At 28.7% G+C, this 17903-nt stretch overlaps 1 protein-coding gene across 11 annotated transcripts; it reads left to right on the top strand.

Annotated features, from left to right (window-relative positions):
- Window positions 1-56: 56 nt before the first annotated feature.
- Window positions 57-17144, top strand: LOC124430586 (protein phosphatase 1 regulatory subunit 12A). Of its 11 annotated transcripts, none has more exons than XR_006943806.1 (22): window positions 68-1053; window positions 2772-2902; window positions 3107-3225; window positions 3300-3459; window positions 3649-3793; window positions 3861-3994; window positions 4088-4233; window positions 4402-4542; window positions 4786-4868; window positions 4968-5073; window positions 5209-5317; window positions 6183-6317; window positions 6963-7145; window positions 7381-7509; window positions 8455-8641; window positions 9028-9180; window positions 10337-10520; window positions 10722-10831; window positions 11036-11107; window positions 12815-13138; window positions 15487-15652; window positions 15878-17144. XR_006943806.1 is itself a non-coding variant. In XM_046977384.1 (22 exons), exons 1-21 carry the CDS (start codon window positions 805-807, stop codon window positions 13863-13865), a joined length of 3093 nt encoding a protein of 1030 aa, XP_046833340.1. In that variant the 5' UTR covers window positions 68-804; the 3' UTR covers window positions 15487-17144. The 11 variants fall into 11 exon arrangements, 10 of the variants coding, with proteins under 10 accessions (XP_046833348.1, XP_046833340.1, XP_046833346.1 ...); XM_046977384.1 differs by adding an exon at window positions 13770-13865 and having other exon boundaries at window positions 6966-7145; window positions 15487-17144; XM_046977382.1 differs by adding an exon at window positions 13770-13865 and having other exon boundaries at window positions 69-1053; window positions 15487-17144.
- Window positions 17145-17903: the final 759 nt, after the last annotated feature.

Genomic DNA, 17903 nt, shown 5'->3' on the forward strand with positions numbered 1-17903 from the left:
AGCTTTTTTCTCTCTTTTTATTCAAGATTCTGACGGCGCGAAAATTTCAAATATTTGTATAAAATTCCACGCTAGAGGGTGCGAACGATGCCGTGTCATTAGTGTAACCGTCGACAAGATCTGTTCTTCTATGTAAAAAGTTTGGCTTCCCTGAACTACGACGTTCAGGGATGTAACAAGAAAGAGGTTGGCAATATCGCGGGTCGTTCTCCGTGGAGACGGATTCGGGTATCGGGACGACCAAGAATAGCAAAGAGCAGCACGCGAATCTATCCGTCCCGTGGCCGAGCGCTGTCTCACCACCGACCGTTCCCTCCGCTTGCAGCCACTTACGTTATTTCATGAGTGATCTTTCGCACGGTGACGCGCACGGATTGCGATTAGCTCGTATATGGGGGCAAGGGACGGTGGACGCTTCTTTCGGCGTCTTGAGTCGCGCCTAGTGAATCGAAGTGAAGTGATATCGCCAAGTAGAAAATCCGGAACATTGTTGAAGAGAGAGTGAAAAGGAAAAGAGAGGAAAAGAAAAGAAAAGGGATAGATAGATAGATATATATATATATATAGAGAGAGAGGAGAGAGAGAGAGACAGATAGAGGAAAAAAGCAAAAGAGAAAAGATAGGGAGAAAGAGATAGAGCGAACGAAGAGAATTGAGACAGAGACAGAGAGACGAGAACGTGAAAAAGACAGAGACAGAGATAGAGATAGAGATAGAGATAGAGATAGAAGTGGAAGGAGACGAAGAGACCAAGCGCGCAGTGGTTATAAGGTTGTCGAGCTCGATTGTGCGTGCTTCGAGGCAATGTCTCTCGAGACTCGTTCGAGCTCGGCTCTATTTAAAAGAGCCGAACAGCTGAAACGTTGGGAACAATCTGAAACAAATCGAGAGCCGGCCCAACCGCGCCAAGTAACAAGGAAAATCAAATTTTCCGATGATTGTGTCTTCTTGGCGGCATGTGCGGCAGGCGACAAGGAGGAGGTTGTGCGTTTACTCCAAAAAGGGGCGGACATCAACACCGGAAACGTCGATGGTCTCACGGCGTTGCACCAGGTAAAATATCCTCCCCCTCCACTTTTATCATTTCCATTGTTTATGTTTCATATCAAGCAGATTCTCATCTTTTCGATCAAAATTTTTAATAGGATTGACTTTCCAAAAAAAAAAAAAAAAAAAGGTTATATATCGCGTTCTCCTAATTCTTTTTCATTCTTGAATTTCATCTTCGTCTTACCGCTCTCTCTTTCTCTCTCTCTCTCTCTACCTATCTATCTATCTATCCATCTATCCATCTTTCTCTCTTTTTATCTCTTTTTCTCTATCCACTGTTGGATGTAACATTGCGTGCAAAATGGCTGCTGCCAGCTTCAGCTGTCCGAGTACGATTACGAATGAATCTTTAGATTTTATTGTCACCATTTATCTTTTCGTTTGAAAAAGAATTCATGAAAGCACGTTTTTCCTCGTCCCTTCATTTTACTTCGTATCTGTCTTTCAAACGTTGTTTATGTTATGAATGACGGCCTTTCTTTAGTTCTACATAGCGATGGCGGTAAGCGTGGAAAGAATTTGAAAGATTATCTCATCTCTATCTACCGGAATCAAATTCTCCACGGCAATGATCGTATGACGTTCAATCTTACGCAGTTTTACTTTTTACTATTTAATATTCTTCTATTCTGCAGAAACGAATTTTCGATGATTGCTCACTTTTATAATTTCTTTTGTTTTACTATATTTCGGACGTAATACCTTTATAAAATATTTTAAAGAATTATCTATAAGGAATAAATTACCATGTAATTATAAATAATGATCACTATTTATTTTTATCATATATCTATCAATACTTTAGTTAACAGTTTTGACAGTATAACGTTAAAAGCTTTTTAAGAAAATAGTACTTACTTTTCGTAATAAATTATTAAAAATATAGTAAAATAATGAATCGCAAAAATGCTATTTTCAATTGGTTTGCTTGGAACCTTAGTTGGTACTATTGGATTTTAAAAAAGAGGCCTGTAAATGAACCACGTCGATTAAGAATTCTGAAATAGATTTAAATTAGGATGAGACTAAAAATAACTTTGTAAAAGACGTTCATACTACCTATGAGTCTATATGAGACTCTTCAGAATTCTAATCCATTCTATGAGAAAAAAAATTATGTTTAAGGAAATATTGTGTTTTTATATTATTAGAAATTAAATTTTGTTAAATTATTAATTATTTACATGTTAAAAAATACATTTATATGTGTTTAAAATTTTCATTTAGAAAGAATCAAAATTTGCATTAAAAATTTGATCCCAAGATATATAAGAATTAAATGAATGTTTACTTTTATTTATGGTTTCTATAAGGAAGTTTAGGCATTTCATAGATTTGCGAAAATAGCATGTGAGAGTACATCAGGCATTAAATGCTATTTATAGTTCTCTGTTAGAAGTCGCAGCCCTCACCATTCGTGTTCTGCTTATATCCTCTGTCTTTAGCAGTGTTGTAATAAATAGTTTCTTTGACAAGACCTGGATGGGACCTGTTATGCTCAAATTTTTTTACATAAAATTATTATAACAATATAATTTTGATATTTTATATGACATACATTAAAATAGGTATAAATATAATTTGTATTAAGTTGACCTACTTTTTATTAAATATCAAAATAATGAAGCTAATCAATCATAGAAATAAGAATTGTGAGTTTTTTTAAGAAGAAAAAGAAAAAAATAATAAATTTATAAGCAGAATGTATATTTGTATCATAGGCATGCATCGACGATGATCTGGATATGGTAGAATTTTTGGTAGAACAAGGAGCAGATATAAATCGTGGGGACAATGAAGGATGGACGCCCCTACATGCTACAGCATCTTGTGGCTTCATATCAATAGCTAAGTCAGTAGATACATTTTAAATTATTCTGTCTACATAATTCAGTGTAGTATTTTCAGCTATAATATTTCTATTTTTTCTTTTCTCTCTCTCCCCCCCCCCCCCCTCTCTCTCTCTCTCTCTGAAACAGCAGTTACTCGTAAAAGATAAATCTTGCCATAATTAAATATTTTATACAGTTATATTTCATATAATCGTTTGATATAGATATTTGATAGAGCAAGGGTGCAATTTGGCAGCAGTTAACAATGACGGCGAATTGGCCCTTGATATCGCAGAAAAGGTTGAAATGGAGGATATGCTACAGCAACATATAAATAAAGCAGGTTTGTTCCTGTATATTTGTAGAAACAGATGCAAAACGACTTTTGAAATATTATTTCTTCTGTATTTACTATAGGCATAGATTGTGATCAAGCCAGAAGCGAAGAGGAAAGGTCAATGTTAAATGATGCAAGAGCTTGGAGATCAGGAGCAGCAGGCAAAGATTCAATGCATCCTAGAACAGGAGCTACGGCACTTCATGTTGCTGCTGCTAAAGGCTACATCAAAGTCATGAAGTAAAGTATCATATATTATGATGAAAAACAATTCCTGTGTAATCTAACAGTTTCATTGAAAAAAAAACTGGTAATTTTATATTTTGAATAATATTGTAGATACCACTTTATGTCAAGTATAATTTTAATACATAAAACAGAATACATTATTTTATTTTTAATAACTATACTTCAAAATTATTTTTTTAGTATTCTCCTTCAGGCTCGATGCGATGTTAATGCACAAGATTTCGATGGATGGACACCTTTACATGGTGCAGCTCATTGGGGTCAATTAGAAACTTGTAAACTACTTGTGGATAATATTTGTGATATGGACATAAAAAATTATGCAGTAAGTAAAATGTTTGTTATAAATATTCATGATATAGTTATGATTATATTAATATTTATTTTATTAGGGACAAACTGCTTTTGATGTTGCTGATGCAGATATTTTAAAAGATTTAGAAGAATTGAAACAAAAACAATTAACTATGATGAAAGATCATCCACAAATAATTAATAAAAAACAACCTTCTGTACCAAAGAAACGGTTTGTATATTATAAGCTTAAACATACTATAAGATGTATTTGTTAAATAAGTACATTGTGCACAGAAATTTATGTCTGTTGAAATTTTTTTAGTATTTCAACTAGCACTGATAATACTGTAACGACACAAGAGAGTCCTGAAATTCTAGAAGAGGAAACGCCAAATAAAGTTAAAAAAGTAGAAGTGGAAATTCAATCTGATAAAGACGATTCTAGTACTGGAACGAATAGCGACGTCGGTAAGATTTTTAATCATTATTAGGAATGATTTAGTCTGATAAAAGTGGTAACATTAGAAAAAGAAGAAAAGATATAGATAAAATGAACATTCAATATATAGTTGTTTTTTATAAGGATTATTTACCTATCTTAACATTACAATTCTTCTAACATTGCTGCGTGGATAGAAGCAACACGAGAAACAGATATGGAAGAGAGTGATGGCGAAGTTGTTTCTGAAACTAGCTCAGAATCACGCTCTTCCACCTGCTCCAATCAGTCTGATAAGTCTAACCAATCAAACCATTCCACATGTCTTACAGATGATGGTAAGTTTTGTCTGTAAGACAGTATTTTTAATATTGTTAATAGTAGTAGCGTATGTACAAATCGTACATACTCTCCTAAATAAAAAAAATTTTACTTAAATTAAAGTAAGTTCGAAGCCATGATAAAGATCATGTTATATTTAGTACATGAAAGAATAAATTAAAAATTAGGGATGACTGATAACGTTGATATAATAAATATGATGATATATGTTTTCAATTATTTTCTATTTAATTTTGTAGAAAAGAAAAACAGAGTGAACAAAGAGGAAACTGCAAGTCATTCTCCGCTATCTCCTATAGAAATCAATAAAGTTCCTAATCAAGTAAGTAAGAAAAAAATATATATATTAAAAGATATCTATAATATATAAATAGTAAAATAACTTTATGGGTTTTTATTAATTTGTACATATTTATTTTAGGCTCCAGTATTGCCTCCTAAGCAGCAAACTGATAATAATGAAGAGGGAGTTGTTCCATCCTGGAGGCGTTCAGGCTCTTTCAGAAGTAGAATACAAAATGTAGAAGGTAATTAATTTATTAGCAATAAATTAATTGATTCTTCAAAAAAAAAAAAAAAAAAAAAAAAGAAAAAAAATGTATAAATGTATAATATGATATTTAATAAGTACGAATATATAATGTTTTAAAAATATTTACTAGAACTTGAAGATAAGGACAAGAGTACTAAGTTGCTGAATACACCAAACAAAATTACTACTGAACCGGAGGTAGTATTAAGAAGAACACACAGTTTTGAGACAGACGAGAAGTAAGTTCATTATTATATTGCTGTTATTTTAATATATATATATATATATATATATTTTATTTTTTTTTATTTTTATATTGCCTATATTTTACTAGCTTTATATATAGTAACACTGTGTGATCTGCGTTGATGCTTTTTTTGTTATTTGAAGGCTCCTCTGGTTGTTCATCATAAAATCTATGTTAACATGCTTATGTTGGTTTTTGCAAAGTATGTTGTAGGATTATGCTATAATGCCGACTTATGCTTATATGTAAAGTCCCAAATGTCTAATATATTCACATACAGAGTATTGTACTGCACATAGAGATTCAACAACTCAAATTAGCAGATTACAAGTACAGTTTTGTACCTTAATTTTATATCATTAAAGTAAAATATATGCTATAATTTGAGAAAGGTATATATATTTTATTCTGAAATATACTTTTAATTCTTTAACTTAAATTAATTTCTTAAATTCTTAAACTTTAAATTTCATTTAGAATAATTATAATTTACAATTTTAATGTCTTCAGAAGAGTCTTTAGTTATATCGTTAATATTTTGTAAAATAATTTAAATTTTATGCTCATGTTAATTAGTGTTCAATATACAGGATATTGCATTTGAAACATTTCGATATTTTTTTTTGCTTTTGAATAATTTTTCCATAAAACTATCAATGGTGCAAAAGTGTTGCAGAACAAAAAAGAGGCAAAACGATAATAGAAAATCATTTTTATAAATTGTTAGATGGATCATTGCTAATAATTTGTTTACATTCAAAAGCAATAAAAATCTCGTAAGCGTTTTGTTTTTAGTGCCCTGTCTTGTATATAGACAATTAGTGTAGCAAATGCATGGCACGATGCATGTTATGCAGGTTCTATGAGCAGTACTTGGCATTACACGCTCGTATCAAGGCATCTTCCTGCCCTACTCTCCATCGTTGTAACGCAGTTTCTCCTACTCATACCAATGCTACAACACGTTCTGCATCTCTGCGCGAAACACACAGGTACAAATGCATGTTTCATAACTGATTTTCATAATATTTATCACAATATTGATTATTGTATGTATATCACATATCACAAATAAGATTATAATATCAGTAAATAAATTTATTTATATCTTATGAACCACATCATATTATGATGCACAATCTGTAGACATATTCATTATATTCATATAATATACAAAATGATAAGCATAATAATAAGTTAAATAATTAATAACAATTTAATGTATATTATTTTATTCTTTGATATTTTTGGCATATATTTTAAGTTTTCTATAGAGCACTATAAATATTTGTATCTGTATATTTGAACATTTTTATACTAAAGTTATTATTATGCTTCTTTTATGCTTGGTGATGGTTTCAATAATTTCTTTGCTTTATATTTTATTTGTCTTAAAAGCAATATGAAACATATATCAAAATTAATTAATTACAATTAAATAATACATGAAGTATATACTACAAAGATCATTTTATTATTAGAAATTATTTATAATTATTAAAATCGAGAATTCATTTTTATGCATTATTTTACAATAATTAGAATTATTTTCTTTTGTTACTATATTTCATTCTATACTATATTTTTTTTTATTTTTTTATTTTTTTTTTTTTATTTTTTTTTTTTTTTTGATTTAGAAGGAAAGAAATCAAATTAAATTTGGAATTATCAAGAACGCCACAGGGAAGCAATACACTTTCACCAACATCTCCATCTAAAACATCACCACTAAGTGCACTGCCAACTACAACCACTACAACTGCCAATACAATGACGACGACAATTGCTACTAGTCCTGTTCCTGTGAATCAGATACGCAGGTAATTATTTTCTTGTTCTTATTAATGCAGGTGGTAGTGACAAGAAATATAATTTTGGAATAAATGGAGAAAATTATTAATTATAAGATAGATAAGAAATTTTTCATAGAGAACAATCTCATTACCTCATGTAATACGGTTGTATCATATTGGAACAATTGGTTAAGTTATCGTGACTGAAATTATAATAATGCTCGCGTCATGCATTATAATATCGTTTAATATGACTGGGTAGTGTTCAACCAATGGAAGCTACATCTACACTTCTATCGAGTGCAAACAATACTGTACCAGTATCTGGAACTCCCACTACACCTGGAGGGAGCAAGCTAAGTCCAGGAAATATCTTCAAGAATTTCTTCAAGTGGGTACCTAATGTTTGACCTGAGAGGAATTCTCTGGAGAAGTGTGATCTTGCGTATCTTAAGATGTCTATACGCACAAGATTAATTTACTGACAATAGCATGGATCTTTGCTTTGCAGTGTGATTAGCTTTTTCAGTTGCATTATATATTTTGAATTCTTTCTCGTCCAGATGATTATTTCAGTATTATTTAGGTATAAAAAAATTTAGAATCATTTATAATGAATAGATCAAAGATGATTGATTGATAAAAATAAGTAATGTTTCAAATTCTGATTAACAAAAGTACAATGATGTATTTTGACAAGTATTTTGATATAAGAATCAAGCTATAAACATACAAACACTTGGTTTTGTTTATTAACTCAAAAACTTATTACTCAATTTTTTCTGTCAATTAAAAAATTTTTATTCTTTTTTTCTTTTTCTTTTCTTTTTTTTTTCGTTTTCTTTTTTCTTTTTTTTCTTTTTTTTTTTTCTTTTTTTTTTTTCTTTTTTTGTGATACCTTATCCATGTCTCCTATATCTATACATACTCCTTTTACCTATTTTGTATAAATTTATAAATTTCTTTTATGAACTTCATACAAACTGAAAGTCATTTACAAAATAAAATTCCTTATAAAAATAGGTATTAATTTGCAGCAGCAGAAATTCTTTATCATCGAAAAGTTTTGCAATGGGAGCCACATTATATATTGGATTATACACGGACACTATGTTGCTTGCACATTATTTTTAAAACAATGCTTAAATGATTATAAAATTGTGACCTTTATAATATAGTACTTTTATTATATAAATATTATAATAGTTTTGGTTTCTATGTTATATACAACCAAATAGTAAATAAATGAATATTTTATTATTTTTTAGTTTATACGTATTGCGTTGGCGCGCATATGCATATATATTACATCATGTATATGTTTCTTTCTCTTCAGATCCTTTGTCCCACCTGTTCGTGATGAAGAAAGTGAAACACAAAGAAAAGCACACGCGAAGAGAGTACGAGAAACTCGGCGTTCGACTCAGGGAGTAACATTAGATGAAATCAAAAGTGCAGAACAACTTGTAAAGAAAAAACAACAAAACAACGAAGTGCCCAGTTTGACAGCACCTTCTCCGCAGGTAATAATACATCTTCATTTTCCATATTACAACAATATTATGTTTTTCCGTTTTAAAAATATCAAGGAAGAGAAATGATTAAATTTATAGATCCCTTTTCATATCTAGGAACGAAGAAGTTCATCCTTTTTATCATTTTTGTATTGTTAACATAGCAATGCTCCTCCGCCAAGGTCATAAGAAACCATTAATAGCTTTTAAAATGACAAAACTGATATTATGCTTTCTAGTTTTTCCCTTTTTTAAATTCAGAACCAAACACCAAATAAACTGACACAGTTGAGATATATTCCACTTTTACTTACTACTCTACATGTATGCGTCAATAGCTTCCGCATAACAAAAGTCTATATGTATGATTTTATTCATATTTTTTTTAAACCAAGCAGCCTGCAGCTTCTGTCAGCAATACAGCCTCAATCACAGCTACAATAACAACAGCAACTCCTACCACAGTGACTGCAAATAAACCTTCTGAAGAATCTAATTTGCCTGAAAGGCGACCTTCTTGGAGACTCAGGGTAGATAATGGAAGCAAGGTCGGTGATACCCATAATCTTCAAGTATATACACTTAAAAATCCGCAATGCAGCAGTTTGTGTTCATGGATATTACATATCATTGGTTGGAATTACAATTAATCAATCGATTGTTATAATAGTAGACATTGACTGATAGAATTATATACTTGCTTGTATATTCACAGACTAGGCAAACACATTGCATTGATTTTCTCCAAATTAAATTTTCGAATGCACATAATTTATATTTATAGTTGTACGTACGAGCGTACATGCCTGAATTTTTTTATTTATTTTTTAAAGGCTTATACAGTTTATATTATTTTTTATTATGTTTATAATTTTATAATGCAAATTGAATGCTATGTTGGAAAGAAGAAAAAACATGCAGTGTTAGTGTGATTAAAAAGCATGTTCACGTATTATGATGAATAACATTTAAAGAATGTTGATTTATGACTTACAAGTGAACAAAATTTGTGAACTAAATTACTATTGATATTTATTTATTTTTATCTATTACTTTATTGCTTTATAAGATTGCTATAAAAATCCCATGTGCAATTTATTTTTATTCAAGTTATAATGCACAAATGTCCAATTTACATTAATATTATATAACATTAGAGTATATTAATAGATAGATTCATTAGGGAATACATTTAAAAAAAGAAAAAAAAAAGAGAGAGAAAGAAAAAGAAAAAAAGAGAGAGAAAGAGAAAGAAAAGAAAAAAAGAAAAAAAAAAAAGAAAAGAAAAGAATGATGCGAGCTTATTGCTGACATATTAATTTATAGCTACATGGGAAGGATTACATTTAAAGATGTGTTTGTAGAAAATGCATGAAGAAAGAAGTATTTTTGTTTTTTGTAAGATGGTATCTTTTTTTTTTTTTTTATTGTATATCTTACCTTTATTTTCCATATTTAATACTTTGGCTTTCACTATATTCTCAAGTAGATAGAATTGTGTATATAATAAAAATATGTAAATGATGTAAATATAACTAATATCTGCATAATTTGTACTTATGTTCAGTCTTATCAAGAAAATTAAACTGGTTTTACTATCATGCCGATCTGCTTTATTTTGCACCCATTACTTGCACTATTGAAAAAAAGATTGATAAATAAGAATTAATTTGTAAATATTCAAAAGTTAAATATATTATTCAGTTTCAGTTAGAGGATGCAAATAACAGGTCACCTGACATTACATCTACTTATATGAGAAGGCCATCCGGTGGAACTGGTATACCCAGACCATCATCTGCACCTGTGGAAACAATCACGCCAAGTCCTGCAGAAACTACTGTAACATTACCACTTCGACGATCATTAAAACCATCTGAAGACAAAGGTGAATACTTGCAAAGTATCATTTATATCACATTCGTATCCAAAAGATGTAATACTCATAAAACTTTATTTCATATTTTCATCGACGTAAGATTTAATATGGTACTTGATTAATTCTTGCTAGTTTTTCATCTATTTTCATAGTCTAATAATGAAATTTCTAAATTACAAATGATTATTATAAAAATCATATTTATTATAGAACAAGATAAAGAAAATGATAGCAGAAATGCACAAGCTACTCAAGCAGTTATACAAAGGAGAAGGAGGCCTAAAAGACGTTCTACGGGTGTCGTTCATGTTGATATGGATGTTAGTAATATGATTATTTTTTTTTTTTTTTTAAGTATTAATATGCATGTATTAAATGCAAATATATTAACATAAAAAAATATTAATATAAGATAATTTGTAATAATATTTTTTCTATTATATGTAAATGTGTTTATGTGCTTATGATTTTTATTTAAAAGTCTACAAATGAGATCGATAATATGTGTACGTATTTATTTACAGGAAATAGATCCTGAAAAACAAGACGTATCTGCTGGTGGTGATTTTGAGGATACTAAAGTGAATCACAGTGAGGTACGTAACAAAATATTTGCATAAATATTCATAGTAATTTTTTATTTGTGTGTATTATTGTAGATAATGTTATGCCTCGTAGAAGCTTTGTCCTATTTTTAGATTAGTTTCTGGGAAGATTAAACTCTAATTCACGTTTGCTTGGATAAAAATAGTTTTCTCATATTTAAAGAACTACTTTTCTTCTTTTTTTTTTTATAATATATTAATATCTTATAATCTTTTAACTTTACCTAATACTATAATATAATTAATAAATAAATTCAATTTAGTTAAATTTGTATTTAAATTTTAAAATTAAATTTTAATATATAGTTATATATGCAGTTTTTATTTAAAAAATGTCATAAAGATAATACAATTTAGAAAAGTAATATTGAACAGTTTACATTTAAATCTTAGAGAGTGTCGAAAAGGGAAATGGTCATAAGTATGCTTTGGTTGTTGTTTCTAAAAATAAATCATTGACATTTGAAACTTGATGTGTCTTTGACATTTAAGCTCACCATAAAAAGTAGAATGAATGAATTAATTATAGGAGAATTATAGGAGTTTACCATTAGATATAAAGGAAAAATAATAAAAAATTTATCAAAAGAATATACATACATTATATTTTTTAATAGAATATTTATGAGAAAAATGAAGAATTACATTAAATGGTTTAATTTTTATTTTTGCTATGCTTCGATAAATCTCATTTGTTAATTTAGAACATGAGTTATAACCAATTATATTCTTGAGAAATCTGTGCAATATAATACGTTTTCGAAGTCTCTTCAAATAATACTGTGTAGTTGACCAGAAACACACAACCTTGACATGAGTATGGGTATCTGCATGTGTTCCATAAATAGATCACAGAAGCAACACAGTGGAGTAAACTGGCTGATGACTTGAGTTCCACTACCCAGTCTCCGTCAGTCAAACTCTTGCTGTCAGTAAAAGTAGACTGTTTTCTTCTATTAATATTTTAAAATAATTTGATTTTTGTCATACATTGCGTGCAATGTTGTGATTGTGTTAATTTTAGATCATCTAAAATATAATACGTATATATTTTATTACGAAAATGTCTTCATATAGAAAAAGAACACAAGGAAAGCCTACAACAGCTGCAGGTTTAAGAGCTCAAGCATCAGCAAATGGAAGTTCCATTTTTGGAAATAGACCGCGGAGTGTACCTACATTATTTTCTTTGAATCATAATAGTTATGCAACCTTGTTAGGGATTAGTAATGTTAATTCATATAGTACTCCAAGCTTTTTAAATAAAAATACAAATAATACTGGATCTTTTAGAAAAAATCCGTATTCCAATTCTACAAACAGTTTAAATTATCAAAATTCATTCACGACATACGGTGGAACATCTTCAGGATATGGCGGTGTTATTTTGCCATCTCATTCATCAAATAGCTCTCTGAATCTTGCAACGCCATCTTCTAGTTATAGTTATATGAATTTAAGTCCAAACAATCATTCGTCGTTGCAAAGAACTGAGAGTTTTAATAAAACAAAATTGAAATCAAACGCTAGTCTGAGTTCTAGAAGTGCCAGCCTGCAAAGTTTAACCAGTTCTGAAGGATACGCAGTAAGAAACATACAATATGCGATAGAACTGAACATTATTTCTTATCAATATAATTTTTCAATTTAAAAATTTATTGGATTGTATTAATGAAATTTTTATATAACTTGTTTCAGAGTGGAAATGATAGACCTGGGAGGTCGAATAGACTAGGTTCTGTATCATCAATATCATCTGAAATATCTTCAGCTTCAACAAGAATCAAATCTACGACTTCAGAAAATGGTGAAATTGACTATAAAAAATTATATGAAGAATCTCAAGCAGAAAATGAAAGACTTAGAGAAAAGCTTAAGCGATCAGATGAACAATTGAAGGAAGTTAGAAGTTTATTAGATAAAGCACAGAATTCCCAGAACAAGTCTGTTTTATCTGAGGCAGAAAAAAGGGAAAGGAGGGCCATGGAGAGAAAGTTATCAGAAATGGAAGAAGAATTAAAGGTATGACTGTTGATGATAAGTTAAGAATATTTATATTCTTAGGACGCGCGCTCGCGTTATCCGTATTATAAAAGAGATTCGAATTTGAAGGAATCACATTTGACCTTTTTTTTTTAATCTTAAGATTGTAAGTGATCAAATTACAAAATTATTTTTTTCCATCTTAATTCTAGTTTATTCGTCAACGACATTATTCATATACCTGTAATTACGTGTTTCCTTAGATTGCACGTTAAAATTTTTCAGTTGTTTTGATTGCCACTGCTGAACGCAGCAAAAATGCATTTTATCAATCTATTTATTGTTGATTCAGGAACTGTAAGCTTTAGCGCATTGCTTTTTTCTTTATTTTTGCCATCTTTTGGCGCTTACCTCTTTTGTATTTTATTTCTTTATTACGATTTATGCTTGGTTTTATCACACGTAGTGAAATAATTTTATTGGCACGGTTTTTTCTTTCTTTTTTCTTTCGTTTTTACTCTATTGTTTCGTGATTTCCATTATGCTTTTGAGCCATAGGGTGCTCAAATTAGAGGATATATAATTTATAAAATAGATCACTCATGTGGTTCTGGTTAATGGGGCTTTTATCAAACGATCGGATTCGGGCTAATCGTTTCACTGTTTACAGCAATTACAAAAGCTCAAAGCTGAAAATGAGAGATTGAAAGCCGAAAATCGGGCACTTACCCGCGTCGTATCCAAACTCACCAATACTACTAAATAGGTAAAGGACATGACAGCATTTGCGTTAACATATATCGTACTTCACGTACAACTTAATTAATTCATTAATTACAACTTTATGTTCTGATTTGCAACATTAAAACTCTGAAACGATATTGCTCACTCACTTATATATATTTAGCTTTGCAAACATTTACCTTGTTTAGTTATTCTCACTAGCACGATAATCATGTTATTTAAACACATTTACAGAAAACATTAGGAATATCTTCATCTTCTTACAAAAATTCTATAACTTTTTTAGAAATACATGTTTACATATCAGCAAAATCAAACTTTCATTTTGAAACTGCCTTCTACTGTGATAACGCTTATCTATCCTTTATCATTTATATAATATTATATAATACTTTCACTACTTTTATTTAACAGAAATAATTTCAACTTTCGTACATTATTCCATTGTAACTTTTACATTAATTGTGTTATGCATGGTATGCAAATTAAGGATCATATATATTTTGATAAAACGATAACAACATTTATCTTTAATATATCAGTAAGTATTAAAAAGTAGGTTTCTCTCTCTCTCTCTCTCTCTCTCTTTATATATATAGTTGATATTATTATTATTATTATTATTATTATTATTGTTATTGTTATTATTATTATGACAAGCAATCTTTTAAAAGTAGTTCATTTTTAATACTGTAGTTGATATAATTAAAAATATGCTTTATATATTATTTTTATATTATATCCTATACACAGATAAAATTAACAGTTATCATGATAGATTTATATATATAAACATAAAATGAATCTATTTTTTTATTTATCTATAATTCTATATATCTCAAATATCACTTTATTATTCATTTTAAATATTTCAGATATATAAAGTTATATATTTCTTCCTGCAGTTTTTTCATTGAACAACACAATAATTAATTTAAATATTGGATTACTTTATGGATTTGATAATGATACTATGAAGTTATTCAGATAAAAGTAACGAAGAAGAGAAAATAATTTCGTTTTAGTATGATAAGTAAATATTAATAGAATCAATTTTTGAACAAGTGTATAGTTAGCAGTATCGATTCTAATAAAATTAAGTGTGTATTCTTCATGTCCTTACAAAAATTAGTTTAGCAGTATCGGAAAAAAGAATTCACAATAAAATTTTAGATTATTATTTTTCTTTCTAATTGTAAAACAAAAGCAATACGCGCGCACATAAGACACACACACACACACACATGTGTGTGTACAATTCTTATAAATTGAAAATCATATTTTTATTTTCGTATTTTATTTTCTTAATATATTTTCTTCTAACTGTTCATTTGCATAAAATTAATGTAGAGAAGAGCTAATCTGGGCACGCCATTTAATTTAATTTTAAGTAGAAAATTGTTAATATAGAACATTCATTAAGCTTTAAATAATAATTCTCGATAAATTTAGGTAGGTATCTGAAACTTATTTTGATACATTTTTATTAAAATATGTGTGTATATCATTTCTTTTATCCGATTCATAGTAACATTGTTCATATTCATATAATGATGGTGAGGATGATGATGGTGATGATGACGATGACGGTGGTGATGATGATGATATTTCTGTTAACATATACACATTGAATTTTTTTACAGGTTATGGATCAGTTAAAATGTGAAAACCAGAGGCTAAAGGATGAAAATGGTGCCTTGATCAGAGTGATCAGTAAATTATCCAAATAACTTCAGTGCTCCCATGTTAAAAGCAACATGAATCCTTTTTAGTTGTGCTGCTCCTGCATTGATTGAATTCTTTTAAATGGTACAACATATTCATTATATTAATATTCTTATAATGTATATTGTATCATCATATTATTGATGAATTTATTCTTGTGCTAGAAACTTAATTTATTATAAGTAATATCAGTTACTCGCGTGGCTGTGCCAAGAGCGACAATGTTTTGCTCCTATTCCTACGATCTTATATATATTTGATCATAAAGCAAATTTAGAATTTTTATTATCTTGAATTTTCTTCTTTCAGTCAAAGATAAATTTCTTAGATCATGATAGTGCCAATACTACATGAAAAACAATCCGTATGTAAATCCATTCTTTTATTATAACAACAATTTTAATTAATCATGCTGTTGATGTTGACTCTTTCTAAGCACATTTTGTAAATATATAGTAACTTGTGCGAAACGTTCTACCCTATGGGATACAGATACATATACATATACATATATACATATACATAATTAAAGTAGAGTTTACTATTTATATATTATCTTTCTGACATTCGTCCTTAAAAATCTATAAGTTACAATTGCCATGGCATTTTATAAAATACATAGAACAAAGTGAGAAAGCTGTGGATTAAGGAGATGATTTTCACAGTACTAAAGTGGCCTTTTTCTAAAGACTGTCTTTTTAAATCTTTTATCATCATAATTTTTTTTCAATTGAACGTTTCAATTATCATAGTGACAACTTTTTTATGCTATTTTGCTGCTTGTTTCTAATAATAATGCAGCAGATGTCACGTTGGAATAAAATTAATATGCTGTCTTATATTTCTCCAAAGTATTATGTGCATAGCATTAATGCATATGAACATTTGGAATTTTATTAAAAATTGTTAATTTTAACGAATTTACTAATACATATACCAGATAGATTGAGCATATTTTTGCAATAGCGTTCGTGAAAAAGAGTATTAACTTTGCATCTGATTAGGTTTGTAAACCGTATTCATAGGCATGGCATTTTTTCAGCAGCAGCAGCTCTTTATATAAAATTTTACAGAAATGATACAGTTTAGACATATGTCTAATTTTGATGTACTGAGAAAAATGTCTCGTTAATGAATACGGCTCTACATATTTATAAGTAATTGAAAGAAAAAGATATCGTACAAGTGACATTGTGTTTTTTAACAATTTTATTGTAAACGATTGTAAAAAGATATATGGAGGTAGTTGTTTCATAATGAAGTTTATTATAAAATAACACTCTTGTGTAAGTGTTTAGTATATAGATATGTTTTCTGTATTATATAATAGTGATATGTATGTGCTTATTGTATTATATAGTTTTAAAGTGTTCACATGGAAAAAAAAACAAAAAAAAAAAAAAAACAAAAAAAAACAAAAAAGTTCTTATATAAATACGAATTTATGTGTAGGATCTGTGAAAAAAAAAAAAAAAAAGAAAATAGATTATAATCGAACAATTGGACAAAAAATTAAATAGGAACCATTTGCTTTTTAAGCATCAGTTCTGTAGATATTAAAATTTTTAACTTCAAATTTTTTTAAATAATTGATTTATTCAACAAAGTTTTCTATCTTATATGTATAATATACTATTCTCTATTGTATATTTATAATCACTGTATAATAGCTGATGCTATAATTTACAATATGCAGGACGATCTTTATCAAATATATCTTATATTATTGTTTACATGAGTAATATTTTAATAGGACGCATTTTTAGTAGTATTACAGATGAATAATAAAGAACTAGATACTATTTTAGCTAGTGTAATCAATCAAGACGATATTATTCATTTTTATTATATCAGTATTTATAAAATTAGAAAAACAATTTGTATTTTGTTTTCAGAACTAAATTGTCTTTATAAAAATATCTTTTATATTTCATAGCTTTATTTGCTATTTAATACAAAAGTAAATATACGAGTCATGTGTATATATGAGAAATATTAAAGATGTTAGCATGTATTATAATCATTTTCTTCTCATGAATGCTATTCATAATTTGATAAAGATTGTTATCTGCTTTTATCTTCCATGATATACTAATAGACATGTCACATTCTCAGGCATAGGAAATGCTTATAATAACGAAGATTTATAGAATGCCATGCGATGTGTCTATATTTTATTTAATGATTATAAATATTAAGAAAAAACCTACTACGATTCTGGCAACACGTTTATAGTTGCAAAAGGGGACTGATAATTCTAGTCTCCAATTTGTAATATCAGAATTATTTATTTCCTATTTGATTTTGTACTTGTGACACTGCAATTTATAGAGAA

Source organism: Vespa crabro, chromosome 19 (assembly GCF_910589235.1).
Source record: "Vespa crabro chromosome 19, iyVesCrab1.2, whole genome shotgun sequence".
In the NCBI taxonomy this organism is placed as follows: Eukaryota; Metazoa; Arthropoda; class Insecta; order Hymenoptera; family Vespidae; genus Vespa; species Vespa crabro.